Source organism: Zeus faber (genome assembly GCF_960531495.2).
Source record: "Zeus faber genome assembly, chromosome: 18".
Lineage (NCBI taxonomy): Eukaryota > Metazoa > Chordata > Actinopteri > Zeiformes > Zeidae > Zeus > Zeus faber.
This window is the reverse complement of record NC_137210.1, coordinates 21,696,225-21,714,489: the sequence shown is the minus strand read 5'-3', so window position 1 is coordinate 21,714,489 and position 18,265 is coordinate 21,696,225. Positions and strand designations below refer to the sequence as shown.

Sequence of the window (18,265 nt, the reverse complement as noted above, 5' to 3'; positions counted from 1 at the left end):
AGGAAGCCATGCTTAAAGCCCATCGGCTCAGAGAACCTGGGGCCTCAGGAGGGTGGCTCCTCCCACTGAAACAGAGCGTCAGGAACACTATGGATTTGGAGGCATGTCGGAATGGCATGAACATGACATGAATGAACTTCACAAGACATGTTTTGGGGACCTCAGAGACCTATATTAACTTGTGTAAAAAGGAGCATGACAGGTCCTCTTCAAACATTTTTGCAGTGCATGCTGGGTAACAGTGCCGACTACAGCCCCGTTGTCGCCCGTTAATCCCACAGACAGAGAGATTATTAGCTCTTCAACGCGCAACTACCGCGGTGTCAATTTCGATTTCTATACCCAGAGACTTCTACGTTGCAGCAACGTGACCGTACAGCCCGACCTGGACGTTTGCAATGGTTAATACGAAAGCGATGTGTGATTACTTACATCTCTTCCTCAGACTCACTTTTATCCGATGGCTTTCTCTTAATGGTTGGCATTTTCTTTTTTTTACTATTAAAATAACTTTATCTTGTTTTCTATCTCGTGTCTTTAGATTTTAATTCCCTTTTAATATTGTTTTTATTGCAAAGCACTTTGTAACTTTTGCTATATAAATAGAGTTATAATAATAATAATATTGAATACACCTCTTTGTCAAGCGCGGAATATGATCAAACAAGGTAAACTGCACTCCCGCCGTTTCGACAGGATTTTCCATGACGGATGAAATAATCATTAAAAACTGTTTGTCATTAATGTCCTTTGATCGCCGACTGACGATTCAACGGGCGATCGGCCCAAACCCAGTAAGGTGTGAATTTCTTAATGCCGCGCTCTCGGGTTCACATTTTTCCATCTTCCGTCGCGTCGTTCCACTCTTTGTCAAAGGAACGCGCTGCTCTGACGTCACTGGTGCTCCAGTTCCTGGCAACACGAGACTGTAGTGAATGTGCGGTAACTCAGAAAGGAACCGTCCTCGGGCGCCATCGGGCTTGACACCTCAAAGCTTAAATTCTGTGCCTACCACCTTAAAAAAAGAAAAAAAATCTATAAAAAAAAAAAAAAAAAAAAGGGAATTTGAAAACAGACACCGACGTACTGTATATCAGCAGATGAAATCGAATGCAGCCGTTCACGGCTTCTGAATATTTAGCACCAGTGCTGTCCTGTTAAAATTAACAACACCGTCAGCGGGAGATGGCGACGGGAGGAAACTTATGCGTCGACCTCCGCAGCTTCAACGGCAACTTTAAATAATTAAATAAAATCAGTGTTTTCTGCAGGTGGAATTCCAGGAGTGTCATCATCATCATCATCATCATGATCATCATGGTTGGAACGGTTGATATCCAACACCAACGCTGCCGGGGACGGGGGTCAGCAACCTAACCCACCGGCCACGGATCCCGAGGACGGAAATTGGTGACATTCATTACGGAGGCATGCACGGGAAGCCCGAAGGGAACGAAGGACTTGGTCTGTCGTCGGCCTGCCCCGATTATTCCCCCCGAGGTTTTATGATTAACTGGGTGGTAAGTGCTCCACGTGTACACAGTGGCAGCTGCTCCGCTTATCAGGGTTTTCTGGCACGAAAGGGGGGGGGGAAACGACAAAAAAAACCAAAAAAAAACATTGAGTAACTTTCCACGAGATAAGCTCCAGATCAAATCCGAACATAAACAAGGTAGATTTACAGGCGGGTACCAGAAAACCACCTGGACCGTGGTGCTTACGAAGGTGTGATTTCACTAGTAAATACGGCCTCTCAATGGTACTTTTAACAGTCGCGTTATGTGCATCATTTGTGAGGGAGATGTTATTCAGACTTGGTTCCTTTTCTCCCGTTGTCAAAACCATGAACCCGTATAGAAGAAATGGTCCTTCACCATGAGCCTACGTTCTGAGTTTTTCCACGGTAATCCACTCTGCAACTCTAGTCACACGGTGCAAATTCCACATACAGTGTGTTAGTATTTTAATTCACAGAAATGGGCAAAGCGGGTAAATACACAGCAAATACTTTGCCACTCTTTTGATGGGATGTTATCAAAATGAACGTCCTCTGAACTTAAGTAGCACAAAAGCCTCTTTTCAACTTGGGATTCATTCAACAAAGATAGTCAAACATATAAAAAAATAGGTGCTGGAGTTCAATAAACAGACTTTGATAAAAGAAAGAAAAAAAAAAAAGGCTTTCCATCATGTGGTTTCAGAACACGGCTCGAGTAGAAGGAATTAAAGACATAAAACATGTGTTCACAGACAGATATCTCCCATTTAAAAAGTTTGACGTCCTTGTTTTCTATCTGTTTTTGGATGTGTTCTCCCTCAGCTTCTCTAGAAAACTGGGACAAACTATTGAATGAAGCGGAAAGAAAACAAAAAAAAAAAAAAAAAAACTGAACCGCTGGGTGTTTATTGGAGGCCTCAATGTGTTTGACAGCGACCTGGACAGCGGGCTAGAAAATAAAAATATTTTTCTTGAAAACTACGTGGAAACGTTTTCGCGCAAATAGTTCTTCCTGGTGTGTGGTCCTCGGAGCTCAGGGAGCGTTAAAACACTGAGAGTTTCCCTGAACCCTGTGATAGTATGAGGGTAGAAATGTCTAGCAACGTGATACTAATGGACCACCCCCAGCAACCTAATACCAGCGCACGGGGGGGGCGAGGGGGCTTTGACTTGAAGGGACTCCCTACCCCCCAATGGACAAACTTTGATTGAAAAGGAAATATATTTGTATCCCCTGTGGATAAACCAGAAAAAAACAAAAAAAAACACATTCTCAAGATGGCAAGGCGGCCAAGCTGCAATCAACATCCGTCCTTAAAAAAAAAAACAAAAAAAAACAGGACGCCGCCCCCCAACCCCCACTGGACCTGGCCCCCCAACCGGGACGCAGTAACAGCTGATCTTTCAGGACCGTCTATTTTTAAAACTCTTGTTGCAGAACGGGCCGGCTCATAAGTGCTGACATGCCATCCTGTCGGGAGGACTGACCCCGCCAGCATTTAAAGACACACGCTCTCCCTTCCCCTCACGGACGTGGACGGCGGGCCAGAGCCGGCGGGCGGGCCGCGCCGGGCGGCCGCCAACGGGGGCGGGACGCGGCGGCCCCCTGGAAGGGAAACCACGGCTGTGGAGAGTTGACGGCCGGTGCCGCAAACAAATAACGCAATGAGTGAGTGAGTGAGTTTCCCGAGAATCCATCTCGGCAAACGGATCTCCTCTTACTATCGCTCCCACTAAACTACTGGAAATAGACGACCGCCACCCCATAATTACCAGCTATACAGGCATGCGCAGCCTCAGACGCTACACCTTCAGAATAAACACCACGCGGAGCTGTTAAAAAAGAAGACGGGGGTGTTCACGTTTAAAGAGCCGACCCGTCTGCAGGCGTGTCAAAAGTAACGGGCTCTTTCAAAAAAAAAAAAAAAAAAGAAGAAGAAAAGAAAAGAAGACGACGACGACGACGACGACGACGACGACGACGACGACGACTCGCGGGGACGGGAGCGTAGAGCGCGGCGCGCAAACTTGGCGCAACTTCCGGCTGTGGCTTTGCAGCGACCGAACTTCCTTCCCGCTCAGTCGAGTCTCGCCCCGCATCCTGCGACGCTCGAAAGCGGCGACGCGCTCCGCCGCCGGAGCCACTCGTGCCGGCAGGGCGGTATCCTCCGGATGCAGGACGCGTCCAGGCGCGCGGCCCGCGTCCATCGCAAGTCCTACGCTCCTCCAGAAGCTGGAATGGAATCTGGTCGCACCGGTACAACGGTCACTCGCCCGAGACAAGAAACAAATTATTCTGACGAAAATGAAACAGCTCCACGAACAAAACAAACCAGCGAAAGCTGTACGACACAACTTCCGCCGTCCCCAGAGGGGAGTTCTGAGCTCTGAAAATCCCCCCATTTCAGTATCTGCCAATGCCACCCCAAGGCCGTCATTATCCTTCAGGCACAACATCCATTCGTACGACTAATGCCCGTTATTATGAGATGCGATTACAGGAGTGGGCTGCAGCGGGTCAAATCAAACAGGCCGCAGCATTTGGGAGAACGGGTGTGGGTGGGAGGGACCCGCCTCACCCGGCGAAAATCCGCCGGGACGGGGCTGCGGCACCTGTCGGGAGCAGTGACCCGACTGCGACTGCGCGTCAGGCCCGCGCCTTGTTAGTGTGCGAGTAGGGCTGTGCTCCGAAAATAAATAAATAAATATATCTATATCTATATCTATCGTGAGACGTCGTCATTGCTGACGCACGTATGAGTGTGTTGTATCGTCGTGCGTTGTATAAAACTGAACTTAAAAATCATTGAATTTATGACCCTGGAATTTCAGAATAAGATCATATCTCAGCTTCATTTTAATATCTGTTTCTATCTAAGACAAGAACGACAGACAGACAGACAGACGACACAGTGGACAGACAGACGGACAGACAGACAGACAGATCTGTCTCTCAATGCAAAAGGGGGGGGGACCCATGTGAGCAGGTAAGGGGGCGTGGCCAAACGTCCAGTTGAACACCTGGAGGGGGAGGGGCAGGTCACACCTCCTCCTGTCTAAACAAAGTTTACTTTCTCCCCAAAGGGAGCAGCGAAACGGCGAAAAAAACCCAAAAACAAACAAACAAACAAAAAAACAAAAAGGCACCCACCTCTCTGGCTATCAGGTTGAGGGCGTCGTCCTCCGCCGTCGTGCTCTCCTTGTTGGGGTTCCTTTTGCGCCCCGCGCCCTGGGTGCCCATGTCGCTCGCACCGCGTCCGAACGCGTGGAACGATGCGGGAGAGCCTCGTCACGCGCTGCGGGGCGGCATTGAAAGCCCGGCAGAGAATCAAAGACCCGGTGACGCGGGACAACGCGTCCGTTTAAGAAAAGAGAAAACAACTTTAAAAAAAAAAAACCCAACAAACAAACTTCTCCTTCTTCTTCCTCTTCCTGGTGTTTATTTTTGTCCGCCACCACCACCACCCCCGGGCTCACTCGCGGAGCCCGATAAGCGGCAGAGAACAGCGCGATCCGCGGGTCGGTCCGCGGCGTCCGTGGGAGCTCAGCGCGTGTGCGACGTCCCACCTGAAGCGCGTCGCGGGGCCGGCGGTCGTGACGCGCGACTCGCGAACGACTCGGTCGCGGCGAACGAAAGGGGGGGGGGGGGTTAAGTGAGTCGGGAGTCGGGGAGCGGCGCTGTCAGATGGGGGCGTTCGCTTGTGAGTGAAATAATTAAGCGAGGACTGAAATACGTGCGTGTGTGTGTGTGTGTGTGTGTGTGTGTGTGTGCGCGCGGCATAATTCGTGTGGGGTATGACTGTTTTACGCTTCGCACCCCACCGTGATAAATCACTCTGACGGTGAGAACCCTCCACTTACACCCACAGTTCGGACATCGTTACGTGTTTGTCTTTGATTGTTTTTTCGGGTTGTTTTTGTTTTTTTTGTTGTTTGGAAGAATTGCGCGTCCAACGGAGCCCAAACCGACTCCTCGTACTTCCCCCGCACGTCGCTCACTGGAAACGCCCCTTCCCCGCTCGCCGGCGGCGTCACCACGACGGCGTCCGAACGAGCGACGAGTTGGAAAATGGAGCGACTCCTTTTTTTTTTTTTAGCGAGTGACCCGCCGGGAAGCGAATCTCAAAAAAGACAAAGGAGTCGAACCGGTGCCCGGTCCCGGTCTGGGGGGGGGGGGGGGGGGGGGCACCGCACGCACGCTGCTATTTTTACTTGGCAGCGCGATGGCTCTAAAACAGGATCCTGCAGGGTCTCCTTTAAAGCCACATGCACATTTCTAGGTCAAAACTCAAAACAGTTATTCAGCACGGATACACCACATTTATATACATATATATATATATACATATTTTCTTTTTTTCCCCTTTAAATAATTGTTAAAACGATGAATGCAGGAATGCATGCTTATTATGTTGTAACTTGGACGGCAGAGCTCCTTTAGCAACTTTTATAAGTTGTAGCAATTTGCAGATCTGCTTTTATAGATCTCGGAAATATCATTATATCATTATATAATAACAATAATAATAATAGTAGTAATACAAATTTCATTTATAAGCGCCTTCCAAGCAACCCAGTGGCATTTTCAATACGTGGATGAATGAAACAAACAAACAAACCCACAAATGAATAAATAGATGAAAAGAACAATAATTATTTCTGTCATCTCAAAAACAAGAGGGAGTCTTTTCAAGATTCAAGATTCTTATTCGTCACTTACATGTGTTTCGTGTGGTAGAATAATTCCTATCGTTTAACTGATATCTGTATATGTATGTAGAGTACATGTATCTGTGCGCCGGTACACACATATCCATACACAGAAAGAAAAAAAGAGAGAGAGAGACAACAAACATCCCTGACCGACTTGCCTAACCTGACTCGTTTATTTGTCCATGTTATTTATTCATGTGTTTATTTAGGCTGATTATTTTGGGAACTCAGCGGCAGCTTCATGCTCCGCCGGCAGTGAATAAATACATCGATGACCGAAAATAATACACTTCAAATTCTTCGAAATCAGCGATCATCTCCCGATGATTGTAACCGAAAAGATAAGAAAGAAAAGGATGAAAAGATGGTTTTCGTTCATAAATAGCGCCACAGCTCCTGCTGATATCACATATATTGATACGGTATAATGTCGCCCCTTTGTGGCCATACTTTGTCATTACAGCGCTTATACAGCCAGGCTCTGTCTCGGCATGCGTTAATGGCCCCCTTTTAAATGAATGAAGGATCAATATGATATATGTCATCGACATCGTTCCTTTATTCCACAATTTATTATCCTTTACAGTTGAATCATTTTCACCTACATTTATTATTATCTTTGACACTTATTTCAATATGCAATCAAGTAAGAAGGGAGTGGATTTTTTTTCAGAAGTATCTTGGAGTTTTAATTATTATGATTATTATGATAATAATTATTATAATAATAATGTCAACGACATACACTGCAGTAACAGCATGCAATGAGCCAGGGGGACTGTTCCACACAATTTGATTAGGTAATTTGAGCGTTATTATAAAAAGCTAACAGCCTTGGGCTTGGGCCTTACAGTTCACATATACACCAGAAACTGTGGGGGAAAATTCATTACATTTACATTTACATTTACATTTATATTTATTCATTTTGCAGAAGCTTGTGTCCAAAGCGACTTACATCAGAGGCTGGAAACAATCAAAGAAGACATCGACCATTGGAGCAACCTGTAACTTACAGTAAGTGCATGAGCTCCGGATTCAAAATGACACCACATACAACTACAAGACAGATGTAAGAAATCAGAATAAAAGTAGTGCCGTTAGTATTTTCTCTTCTTTTGTTGTTTTGTACGTTACTTGTTGCAATATGATAAGTACTCAGGGTAGTGCATTACGTCAAAATAACTATCTTAAAGGCTAGTCAACATCAACAACTCATGTGTTGTTATTGCATTATGTCAATACAACAACTTAAAACTAGTCAGCATGCTTGACTTAAATATGAGTGCATCACGTCAGCAGGTATTCCGGTGTTCCTGACAGTGTTTCTTGAAGGTTGTGAGTGTCGCCAGCTGGGGAGCTCCTTCCACCGCCGGGGCACCATGGCCAAGAAGAGTCTGGATTGGAAACTCATTCCACACAGTTGGGGCACTGCCAGCCGCCGCTCATTCGCGGACCTCAGAAAGCAGGTTGGGGCACATCGCCTGATACGTGATGTGTGTGGGTGTAGACCCAGTGACTGCCCTGTAGGCCACCACCAAGGATTTGAGCTTCATGCGGGCGGCTACAGGGCGCCGGTAGAGAGAGATGAAGACACGGGTGGTACTGATGATGAGCCAAGCTGAACATTTATGTGGTGTTGACTGGTTGGACTTACCGGGATGATGAGGAGTTCTGCCTCCAAGAGGTTGGGTTGGCGGTTGGCGTTCCTTAACATCCAGACAGAGATGTCTGGGAGGCATGCCAAGATTCTCGTCGAGACAGTGGTATCCCCTGGAGGAAAGGAGAGGTAGAGCTGGGTGCCGTCAGCGTAGCGGAGGTAGGAGAACCCATGCGGCTGGATGACCGATCCCAGTGAGGAGGTGTACGGTGAGAAGAGAAGGGGGCCGAGCACAGATCCCTGTGGGACGCCGGTCTTTACCCGGTGTCACTTGGGCACCTCTCCTTTCCAGGACACCCAAGCCAGATCGGTTAGGGTCGGGTTATCCTGCGTGGGTAGAAGATCAGCTTGTTTGCACGTTCAAGTGTTTTGGATAGAAATGGCAGAAGTGAGAAAGGTCCGCAACTCTCCACTTTTGATGGGTTTCGTGGTTGTTTCTTGAGCAGTGGAGCGACTCGAGCCTGCTCAAATGGGTCTGGGAATGTGCCCGTCATCAGTGATGTGTTGATGATATGCGTGAGTGAGGGTGTGAGGGTGGGAGAAATGGCCGACAGAAGGTGAGAGGGTATGGGTCAAGAGGACAGGTAGTAGGTAGAATCCCGTAAACTCGCTCCACGCTTCATCGGTCTCTTCCCCCCATCTCCAAGGTCATCGACCCTGTGTCTGTGCGTCTCCAGCTACTGTACCCCGGTTTCTCCGTATTAACCCGACGATCCATATTTATGTTCCCAGGGTCCTAAGTTCCCAAGTCCTACAGTATGTTCCCAGGGTCCTATGTTCCCAGGGTCCTATGTTCCCCAGCTCAATATTCTGTTAACACACATTAACCCCTTCTATTGTGTTTGGGTCAAATTTGACCTGTTTCAAGGGAAAATATTTCATAAATATTATCCAGTTTTTTTTATTGGAGCGAGGCTTCAAAATAGCTATATAAAACACAACAAAAACATTTGTTCTCATTTTATTTCATTTTATTTGACTTGTTACATATTTGGTGGTCAAGTCATTAACCCTATCCCTAACCTTAACCCTAACCCTTACCCATTATGTGCTACACAGAGATGAAGATGATGAGAAGAAAAAATTCCTTGTACGTGTAAACTTACTTGGCAATAAAGATGATGCCGAGTCTGATTCTAATTCTGAGATGGGGAACATCGGACTTTGGGAACATAGGACCCTTTGTCATGTTCCTATTATGTGACATCCACATCTGGGGAACATAGGACCCTGGCAACATAGGGCCCTGGGAACATAGGGCCCTGAGAACATAGGACCTTGGCAACATAGGGCACTGGGAACATAGGGCCCTGGGAACATAGGACACTGGGAATATAGGTCCCTTTGTCATGCTCCTATTATGTGACATAAATCTGGGGAACATAGGACCCTGGGAAAATAGGAATTACCCCGAGAGGCGAGGCTGCTGATAGCCGCCAACTTCTTAAGAATGTAACCAACCAGTTAGTGAAAATAAAACTGTCTCGAGCTCTCCTTTTGCTTTCTGTTCATTCTCCCAGTACAGCTATTTTGTTTCGTTATTTTCCAGAGGAGGCAAGACTATTGATTTTACACCTTTTTAGATGCAACAGTACAACTTGGCAGTGCATGTGATCACTGGCTTATAATTAGCTTGAAGCTTTTATGGTAACACATGGAGTGTGTGAACAAGGACAAGGAAGTGCTGCTTAGTTCGTAGCATTTTACGAGACACTCTGGTCCTGTCTTGAGGATCTTTAACGTGTATGTTTTGTAAGACAAAAAAAAAGACAGCAAACAATGGCAAGACGACGTGATTATCTTTCCCAAACAACTGCAAAGGCTGGAACTGCAGAATGAGCTTTTTGGACGAGATTGGTTCTTCCTGAAGGAGAAAAAAAAACTTTTATATTGAACCACATATATTTTTGATTTTAATTATTCAGCATCCTGAGTTCTCTTTCTCCTTTGGACTTACATCTGTTTTTTGGGGTCGGGAGGGGGAGATGCACACAAGGCTACGAGGAGGAGCTGCCGGCTCCCTGAGTAGAGAGCGGTCAGGGATCCGGACCCTCAGGGTGAAGATGGTGCTGGTGGGAAGCTCCGGGGTGGGGAAGTCCAGCCTGGCCCTGAGGTTCAGTAAGGACGAGTTCCGGAACATTTCTCCCACTGTGGGCTGTGAGTACACCGGACATGATTATTATTATTATCATTTTTATTATTATTATTATTATTATTATTATTATTATTATTACTATTATTATTATTATTATTATTATTATTATTATTATTATTATTATATTATCATTATTAATATTATTATTATTCTCCTATGCTTCCACCCCATCATGTCTTTTTTTGCAAGAGAAGTGATGCAACACACGTCTTTTAGGGAAAATAAAACAATTCCTTCACAGAGATTTTTATGTGGCCTACTAGTCAATAAAGGAAATCTTAACAAGGCGGTAAATCACGATAATAAACATATAAATATACACTGAAACGATATAACTGAATTTAAGTCATTGGATCAACTTCAAAAAACGTTTTATTTTGTTATTCCACAATTTTATTTAACTTTCCTCAACTGAAAATCTTCAATTTCATGTCTTCATTTCAAGTTGAGACAAAAAAAACCCCCCAAAAAGCCAACAAGTGTGTGTGCGCGCGTGTGTGTGTGTGTGTGTGTGTGTGTTCTAAGGATCTCGGCGACCTCAATAAGTATAACCTGCTTTTTAAAGAGGATAAGAGGCCTCTGTTGTTCTCCTTTCTGAAAGAACACGTCTGAGGACACCTTTCCTTGTTTTACAAATGGCTGCGCGTCCCCCGTCCCCTCAGGTGCGTACCTGACCCACGCTGTCCACCTGAGCAACGTCACGCTGCGCTTCGAGATCTGGGACACGGCGGGAGAAGAGAAGTACCACAGCGTCACGCCGCTGTACTACCGAGGAGCCCAGGCCGCGCTGGTGGTCTATGACATCAGCAAACGGGTAACAGACGCCACAGACACTACAGACTCCACAGACACTGCTGGCACTACAGACCCCACGGACACCACAGACCGCACAAACGATACAGACACTACAGACCCCACAGACACTACTGACCCCACAGACACAACAGACCACACAGACAATACAGACACTACTGACCCCACAGACACTACTGACCCCACAGACACCACAGACCACACAGACAATACAGACACTACTGACCCCACAGACACTACTGACCCCACAGACACCACAGACCGCACAGACGATACAGACACCACAGACCCCACAGACACTACAGACCACACAGACAATACAGACACTACAGACCCCACAGACACTACAGTTTCCACAGACACTACAGAGCCCACAGACACCACAGAACGCACAGACAATACAGACCCTACAGACCCCACAAACTCTACAGACCCCACAGACACCACAGACCCCACAGACACTACAGACCCCACACACAATACAGACCCCACAGACACTACAGACAGATAGCTGATCTCATACCTTCAGACATCCCGCACAATAGACGTTCTCTTTAATATTTCAGGACCTGCGTGTAATCACATTTTGATCTTTGTGATGTATTGTACAGTATGTGTTAATAAATATCAGAATATAGGCATATCTCTTGCATATCTCTTGCATATCTCTTGCATATCTCTTGCATATCTCTTGTATATATCTTGCATATCTCTTGCATATCTCTTGCATATCTCTTGCATATCTCTTGCATATCTCTTGTATATATCTTGCATATCTCTTGCATATCTCTTGTATATATCTTGCATATCTCTTGCATATCTCTTGCATATCTCTTGCATATCTCTTGCATATATCTTGCATATCTCTTGCATATCTCTTGACTATCTCTTGACTATCTCTTGACTATCTCTGGCATATCTCTTGTATATATCTTGCATATCTCTTGCATATCTCTGGCATATCTCTTGTATATATCTTGCATATCTCTGGCATATCTCTTGCATATTTCTTGAATATATCTTGCATATATCTTGCATATCTCTTGCATATATCTTGCATATCTCTTGCATATCTCTTGCATATCTCTTGTATATATCTTGCATATCTCTTGCATATCTCTTGCATATCTCTTGCATATCTCTTGTATATATCTTGCATATCTCTTGCATATCTCTTGTATATATCTTGCATATCTCTTGCATATCTCTTGCATATCTCTTGCATATCTCTTGCATATCTCTTGCATATATCTTGCATATCTCTTGCATATCTCTTGACTATCTCTTGACTATCTCTTGACTATCTCTGGCATATCTCTTGTATATATCTTGCATATCTCTTGCATATCTCTGGCATATCTCTTGTATATATCTTGCATATCTCTGGCATATCTCTTGCATATTTCTTGAATATATCTTGCATATATCTTGCATATCTCTTGCATATATCTTGCATATCTCTTGCATATCTCTTGACTATCTCTTGACTATCTCTTGCATATCTCTGGCATATCTCTTGTATATCTCTTGCATATCTCTTGCATATCTCTGGCATATCTTTTGCATATATCTTGCATATATCTTGCATATCTCTTGCATATCTCTTGCATATCTCTTGTATATCTCTTGCATATCTCTTGTATATATCTTGCATATATCTTGCATATCTCTTGCATATCTCTTGACTATCTCTTGACTATCTCTTGACTATCTCTTGCATATCTCTGGCATATCTCTTGTATATATCTTGCATATCTCTTGCATATCTCTGGCATCTCTCTTGCATATATCTTGCATATATCTTGCATATCTCTTGCATATCTCTTGAATATATCTTGCATATATCTTGCATATCTCTTGCATATATCTTGACTATCTCTTGACTATCTCTTGCATATCTCTGGCATATCTCTTGTATATCTCTTGCATATCTCTTGCATATCTCTGGCATATCTCTTGCATATATCTTGCATATATCTTGCATATCTCTTGCATATCTCTTGACTATCTCTTGACTATCTCTTGCATATCTCTGGCATATATCTTGCATATCTCTGGCATATCTCTGGCATATCTCTTGCATATATCTTGCATATATCTTGCATATCTCTTGTATATCTCTTGCATATCTCTTGCATATCTCTGGCATATCTCTGGCATATCTCTTGCATATCTCTGGCATATCTCTTGTATATATCTTGCATATCTCTTGCATATCTCTTGCATATATCTTGCATATCTCTTGCATATCTCTTGCATATCTCTTGACTATCTCTTGCATATCTCTGGCACATGTCTTGTATATATCTTGCATATCTCTTGCATATCTCTGGGATATCTCTTGCATATATCTTGCATATCTCTTGCATATCTCTTGCATATCTCTTGCCTATCTCTTGCATATCTCTGGCATATCTCTTGTATATATCTTGCATATCTCTTGCATATCTCTTGCATATCTCTTGCATATCTCTTGCATATATCTTGCATATCTCTTGTATATATCTTGCATATCTCTTGCATATCTCTTGTATATATCTTGCATATCTCTTGCATATCTCTTGCATATCTCTTGCATATATCTTGCATATCTCTTGTATATATCTTGCATATATCTTGCATATCTCTTGCATATCTCTTGACTATCTCATGACTATCTCTTGACTATCTCTGGCATATCTCTTGTATATATCTTGCATATCTCTTGCATATCTCTGGCATATCTCTTGTATATATCTTGCATATCTCTGGCATATCTCTTGCATATCTCTTGAATATATCTTGCATATATCTTGCATATCTCTTGCATATATCTTGCATATCTCTTGCATATCTCTTGACTATCTCTTGACTATCTCTTGCATATCTCTGGCATATCTCTTGTATATCTCTTGCATATCTCTGGCATATCTTTTGCATATATCTTGCATATATCTTGCATATCTCTTGCATATCTCTTGCATATCTCTTGCATATCTCTTGCATATATCTTGCATATCTCTTGCATATCTCTTGACTATCTCTTGACTATCTCTTGACTATCTCTTGCATATCTCTGGCATATCTCTTGTATATATCTTGCATATCTCTTGCATATCTCTGGCATCTCTCTTACATATATCTTGCATATATCTTGCATATCTCTTGCATATCTCTTGAATATATCTTGCATATATCTTGCATATCTCTTGCATATATCTTGCATATCTCTTGCATATCTCTTGACTATCTCTTGCATATCTCTGGCATATCTCTTGTATATCTCTTGCATATCTCTTGCATATCTCTGGCATATCTCTTGCATATATCTTGCATATATCTTGCATATCTCTTGCATATCTCTGGCATATCTCTTGTATATATCTTGCATATATCTTGCATATCTCTTGCATATCTCTTGACTATCTCTTGACTATCTCTTGCATATCTCTGGCATATATCTTGCATACCTCTGGCATATCTCTGGCATATCTCTTGCATATATCTTGCATATATCTTGCATATCTCTTGCATATCTCTTGCATATCTCTTGCATATCTCTGGCATATCTCTGGCATATCTCTTGCATATCTCTGGCATATCTCTTGTATATATCTTGCATATCTCTTGCATATCTCTTGCATATATCTTGCATATCTCCTGCATATCTCTTGTATATCTCTTGACTATCTCTTGCATATCTCTGGCACATGTCTTGTATATATCTTGCATATCTCTTGCATATCTCTGGGATATCTCTTGCATATATCTTGCATATCTCTTGCATATCTCTTGCATATCTCTTGCCTATCTCTTGCATATCTCTGGCATATCGCTTGTATATATCTTGCATATCTCTTGCATATCTCTGGCATATCTCTGGCATATCCCTTGCATATCTCTTGCATATCTCTGGCATATGTCTGGCATATCTCTTGCATATCTCTTGCATACCCCTGGCATATCTCTTGCCTATCTCTTGCATATATCTTGTATATATCTTGCATATATCTTGCATATCTCTTGCATATCTCTTGCATATCCCTGGCATATCTCTGGCATCTCTCTTGCATATCTCTTGCATATCTCTTGCATATATCTTGTATATATCTTGCATATATCTTGCATATTTCTTGCATATCTCTTGCATATCCCTGGCATATCTCTGGCATATCTCTTGCATACCTCTTGCATATCTCTTGCATATATCTTGCATATATCTTGCTTATCTCTGGCATATCTCTGGCATATCTCTTGCATATCTCTGGCATATCTCAGGCATATCTCTTGCATGTCTCTGGCATATCTCTTGCATATCTCTTGCATAACTCTTGCATATCTCTTGCATATCTCTTGCATATATCTTGCATATCTCTTGCATATATCTTGCATATCCCTGGCATATCTCTTGCATATCTCTTGCATTTATCTTGCATATCTCTTGCATATCTCTTGCATATCTCTGGCATATCTCTGGCATATCTCTTGCATAACTCTTGCATATCTCTTCATTAAAACACAAAATGTCTGTAGGAAAAATGAAGGTTCCACACTGACACTTCTACTTAAGTAAAAGTTTTCAAGTACTTGCTCCTAAATGTACTTAAAGTGTTAAAAAGTACAGTAACTTCATGCCCTGGTGTATCAGAGCCTCTCTGTTTGGCGTGACACACACTTCCTGCTTCAGTGAACTGGTTCCACAAGCAAAATTAAAAAAAGGAACCCGAGCATGTTAGAAATGAGTAAAAAGCTCAGGGGTTTGCTTGTCTGAAATGTAGCGGAGTAAAAGCCCAAAGTCTCCGAGACTTGGTGAGTTTGCGATGAAAGGGTGAAATTCAGAATGGTCTCTCCACTCCTCTCTGATGTGGCGCGTCAGCGTTGGACGTTTAATTTATGGGTTTTTTTTGGGACAAGGAACCAAAATAAAAACAAATTGGAGAAGAATATCCCCACATATTGAAGCACACAGTCCTCTGTGTATTTCTGTTGCTTGGTTGAGTAAATATTTGTCCAAATGTGTTTGTGGCCCCAGGCTCCGTTGTCTATCTGTCTGTGTGTGTGTGTGTGTGTGTGTGTGTGTGTGTGTGTGTGTGTGTGTGTGTGTGTGTGTGTGTGTGTGTGTGTGTGTGTGTGTGTGTGTGTGTGTGTGTGTGTGTGTGTGTATGTTAAATGTTCCTGTTTATAGTTGTAGTCATTGGAGACATTTATCCTGCAAATACTGTCTATTTCCATGTACTAGGAATTTGAATGGGTGGATTGACGCATGTAAGCATAAGATAATGAAGGAAAAGACGTCAATGGCAGATATTTACATCAAATTGAAAAAAAATGCATGAATGAAAGATGGATTTGCTTTGTATTATAAAGGATTCGAGTCCTGATCGACGTGTGAACGGCTCAACTCGTCTCGGCGTTTTTTTTTTTTTTAATCTCCAGGAGACATTCGTCAGAGCTCAGCTGTGGCTCAGAGAGCTGGAGAAGCAGTACATCCCGGGGTCGACGGTCGTGGGGCTGGTGGGGAACAAGGGAGACCTTTCCGACATGCGCCAAGTCTCCGTGCAGGTACTTCAACTGACTCGCACGCGTGTGCTTTTCACGTGCGTTCCCTTGCAAGTGCATGTCCGCGCACGCTCCAGCAAGCCACGCAGACCCTCCCCCATGTCGTCTGCTTTGTAATGAGATATCTAGGCTCTTTACCGAACCGTTGAGTCTTATTCGCAACAAGATCAGGCGACGCTGTTCTCGCCTGATTCAGGAACACTGACGACAGCAACAAACGCTGGAAATCGACTACACGCCTGGAGTACACCGGTAAACGCCAACCTTCACAATGTTTCGAGGCAGCTATATCACCATCTAGTAAACGTCGCCAAACAACCGTGTCTGTCCCCCAGACGACGGCCAACTGGGCACAGACAGCGTCAATGAATGAAACGTTAATTCCTTTAAACTGTTAATGCGGAAATCAGATTTGACTCCGACTTCCTGAATAAATATGTAAACACAGAGTTGACCTGAAGCAAATCCTTCATGGCTCAAACTCAGAAAGCTTATCCGGACCTCGGGACACAAAGATCCCCTTGGAGAGAAAATACCTGCCTCCAAATTGTTTTTGTGCAGGAAGGACACCGCCTGGCCATGGACAAGGGCCTCTTCTTCATGGAAACCTCGGCCCTGTCAGGCCACCAGGCCAATGAGCTGCTGCTGGAGATTGGTGAGTCAGTCCATAGTGAAGACACAATTCCTTTTCGCCACTAGCGGGCAGCAGATGCAAACACTTCAATATAATTCAGAGTCAATTCTACTTTTATTCAAGACTTCAAATGAGGTTTATACTGTAGTAAAATAAAATGGGGAGGCCTTGTATTTTATACGTAACATTATCCAAGTATGAGTGTGAAACCCTGTCCCTAGGCATAGAGGGGAGGTAACATAAAACACGAAACTAGGTACTTAAATGAAAAAGATAAGGAGGCGATGGAATAAATCATGGAAAAACACAGAAATAGTCAAATATATATATATTGTATAAAAAATACAGAATACATAAAATGCAATTCCCTGTGTGTGTGCGTGTGTGTCTGTGTGTGTGTGTGTGTGTGTGTGTGTGTGTGTGTGTGTGTGTGTGTGTGTGTGTCTGTCTCTGTGTGTGTGTGTGTGTGTGTGTGTGTGTGTGTGTGTGTGTGTGTGTGTGTGTGTGTGTGTGTGTGTGTGTGTGTGTGTGTGTGTGCGGGCATGCACGCATGTGTGTGTGTGTGTGTGTGTGTGTGTGTGTGCGCGTGCACGTGTATGTGTTCCTCAGCCCACAGAGTGAATAAGAGCATCGGGGGGCAGCAGGGAGTTCTGATGGACTGGGAGGAGACTGAGCTTGTACAAATGCAGCAAAATCAGACTTTCAACCCGTTTACATCCTGCTGTCCCAACGTGGGACCCTGAGCCACCCATTGACCACCCCCCCCCCCCCCCCTCTCTCTCTCTCTTCCGTTCTCCATCTATCTATCTACGGTATCTATCTATCCGAGTCCGAATAGGTTGAAGGGAATACTGAAGTCGCTCGTTGTGATAGTTGAAGCCTCCGTCGATTTCAAGAATCAATCATCAATTAATTGATTAAATAATGATTTCAGGAGGCTTTGCCACGTTGAAATACATAAATCCAGGGCATTTGACGAATACGCTTTTGAACTTTAACATCAAACTCTCCATTTTTGCTGTGTTGTTCTGTGTAATGTTTGTGTAATCCTTCGAGAACGTGCGTTTGCGTCCCATGTGTTTTGTACTTTCCAAAAGGTATTTGAGTGAAATAAGGATACAAGGACCTTTTACTGCACACAGGCCTCAGTGGGCCTTTTTCAAAATAAAAGCATCACTCTCAATCCCACTGTACATTACGTCATAACAACAATCATATCCCTCAAACTGTGGAGCAGAGAATTAAAGTTGACCA

General features: G+C 43.7%; 2 protein-coding genes across 4 annotated transcripts in view; one reads left to right on the top strand and one right to left on the bottom strand.

The window, feature by feature from the left end:
• lrrfip1a (leucine rich repeat (in FLII) interacting protein 1a) overlaps positions 1-5,074 on the bottom strand; it is a 48,419-nt gene extending 43,345 nt beyond the window's left edge. For both annotated transcript variants that reach the window (XR_013844642.1, XM_080019202.1), the window contains exon 1: positions 4,650-5,074. Coding sequence is in view for 1 of the 2 variants with exons in the window: in XM_080019202.1 (XP_079875328.1) it covers positions 4,650-4,739 (90 nt within the window). In the remaining variant the exon portion in view is untranslated. The remainder of the gene's footprint in view (positions 1-4,649) is intronic.
• On the top strand, positions 2,970-18,242 carry LOC307244149 (ras-related protein Rab-17-like). Of its 2 annotated transcripts, none has more exons than XM_080019205.1 (8): positions 2,970-3,755; positions 7,146-7,228; positions 7,514-7,680; positions 9,851-10,028; positions 10,689-10,840; positions 16,255-16,380; positions 16,939-17,032; positions 17,621-18,242. In XM_080019205.1, exons 3-8 carry the CDS (start codon positions 7,594-7,596, stop codon positions 17,752-17,754), a joined length of 771 nt encoding a protein of 256 aa, XP_079875331.1. In that variant the 5' UTR covers positions 2,970-3,755; positions 7,146-7,228; positions 7,514-7,593; the 3' UTR covers positions 17,755-18,242. The 2 variants fall into 2 exon arrangements, with proteins under 2 accessions (XP_079875331.1, XP_079875332.1); XM_080019206.1 differs by lacking the exon at positions 2,970-3,755 and adding an exon at positions 5,316-5,340 and having other exon boundaries at positions 7,547-7,680.
• The last annotated feature ends 23 nt before the right edge of the window (positions 18,243-18,265 follow it).

Excerpts from the sequence above, each read along its gene's own strand:
- LOC307244149 (XM_080019205.1), top strand. The coding sequence starts at position 7,594 with ATGGCCAAGAAGAGTCTGGATTGGAAACTCATTCCACACAGTTGGGGC. Across the intron at positions 10,841-16,254 it reads TCTATGACATCAGCAAACGG|GAGACATTCGTCAGAGCTCA; the intron begins GTAACAGACGCC and ends TTTAATCTCCAG. Across the intron at positions 16,381-16,938 it reads TGCGCCAAGTCTCCGTGCAG|GAAGGACACCGCCTGGCCAT; the intron begins GTACTTCAACTG and ends GTTTTTGTGCAG.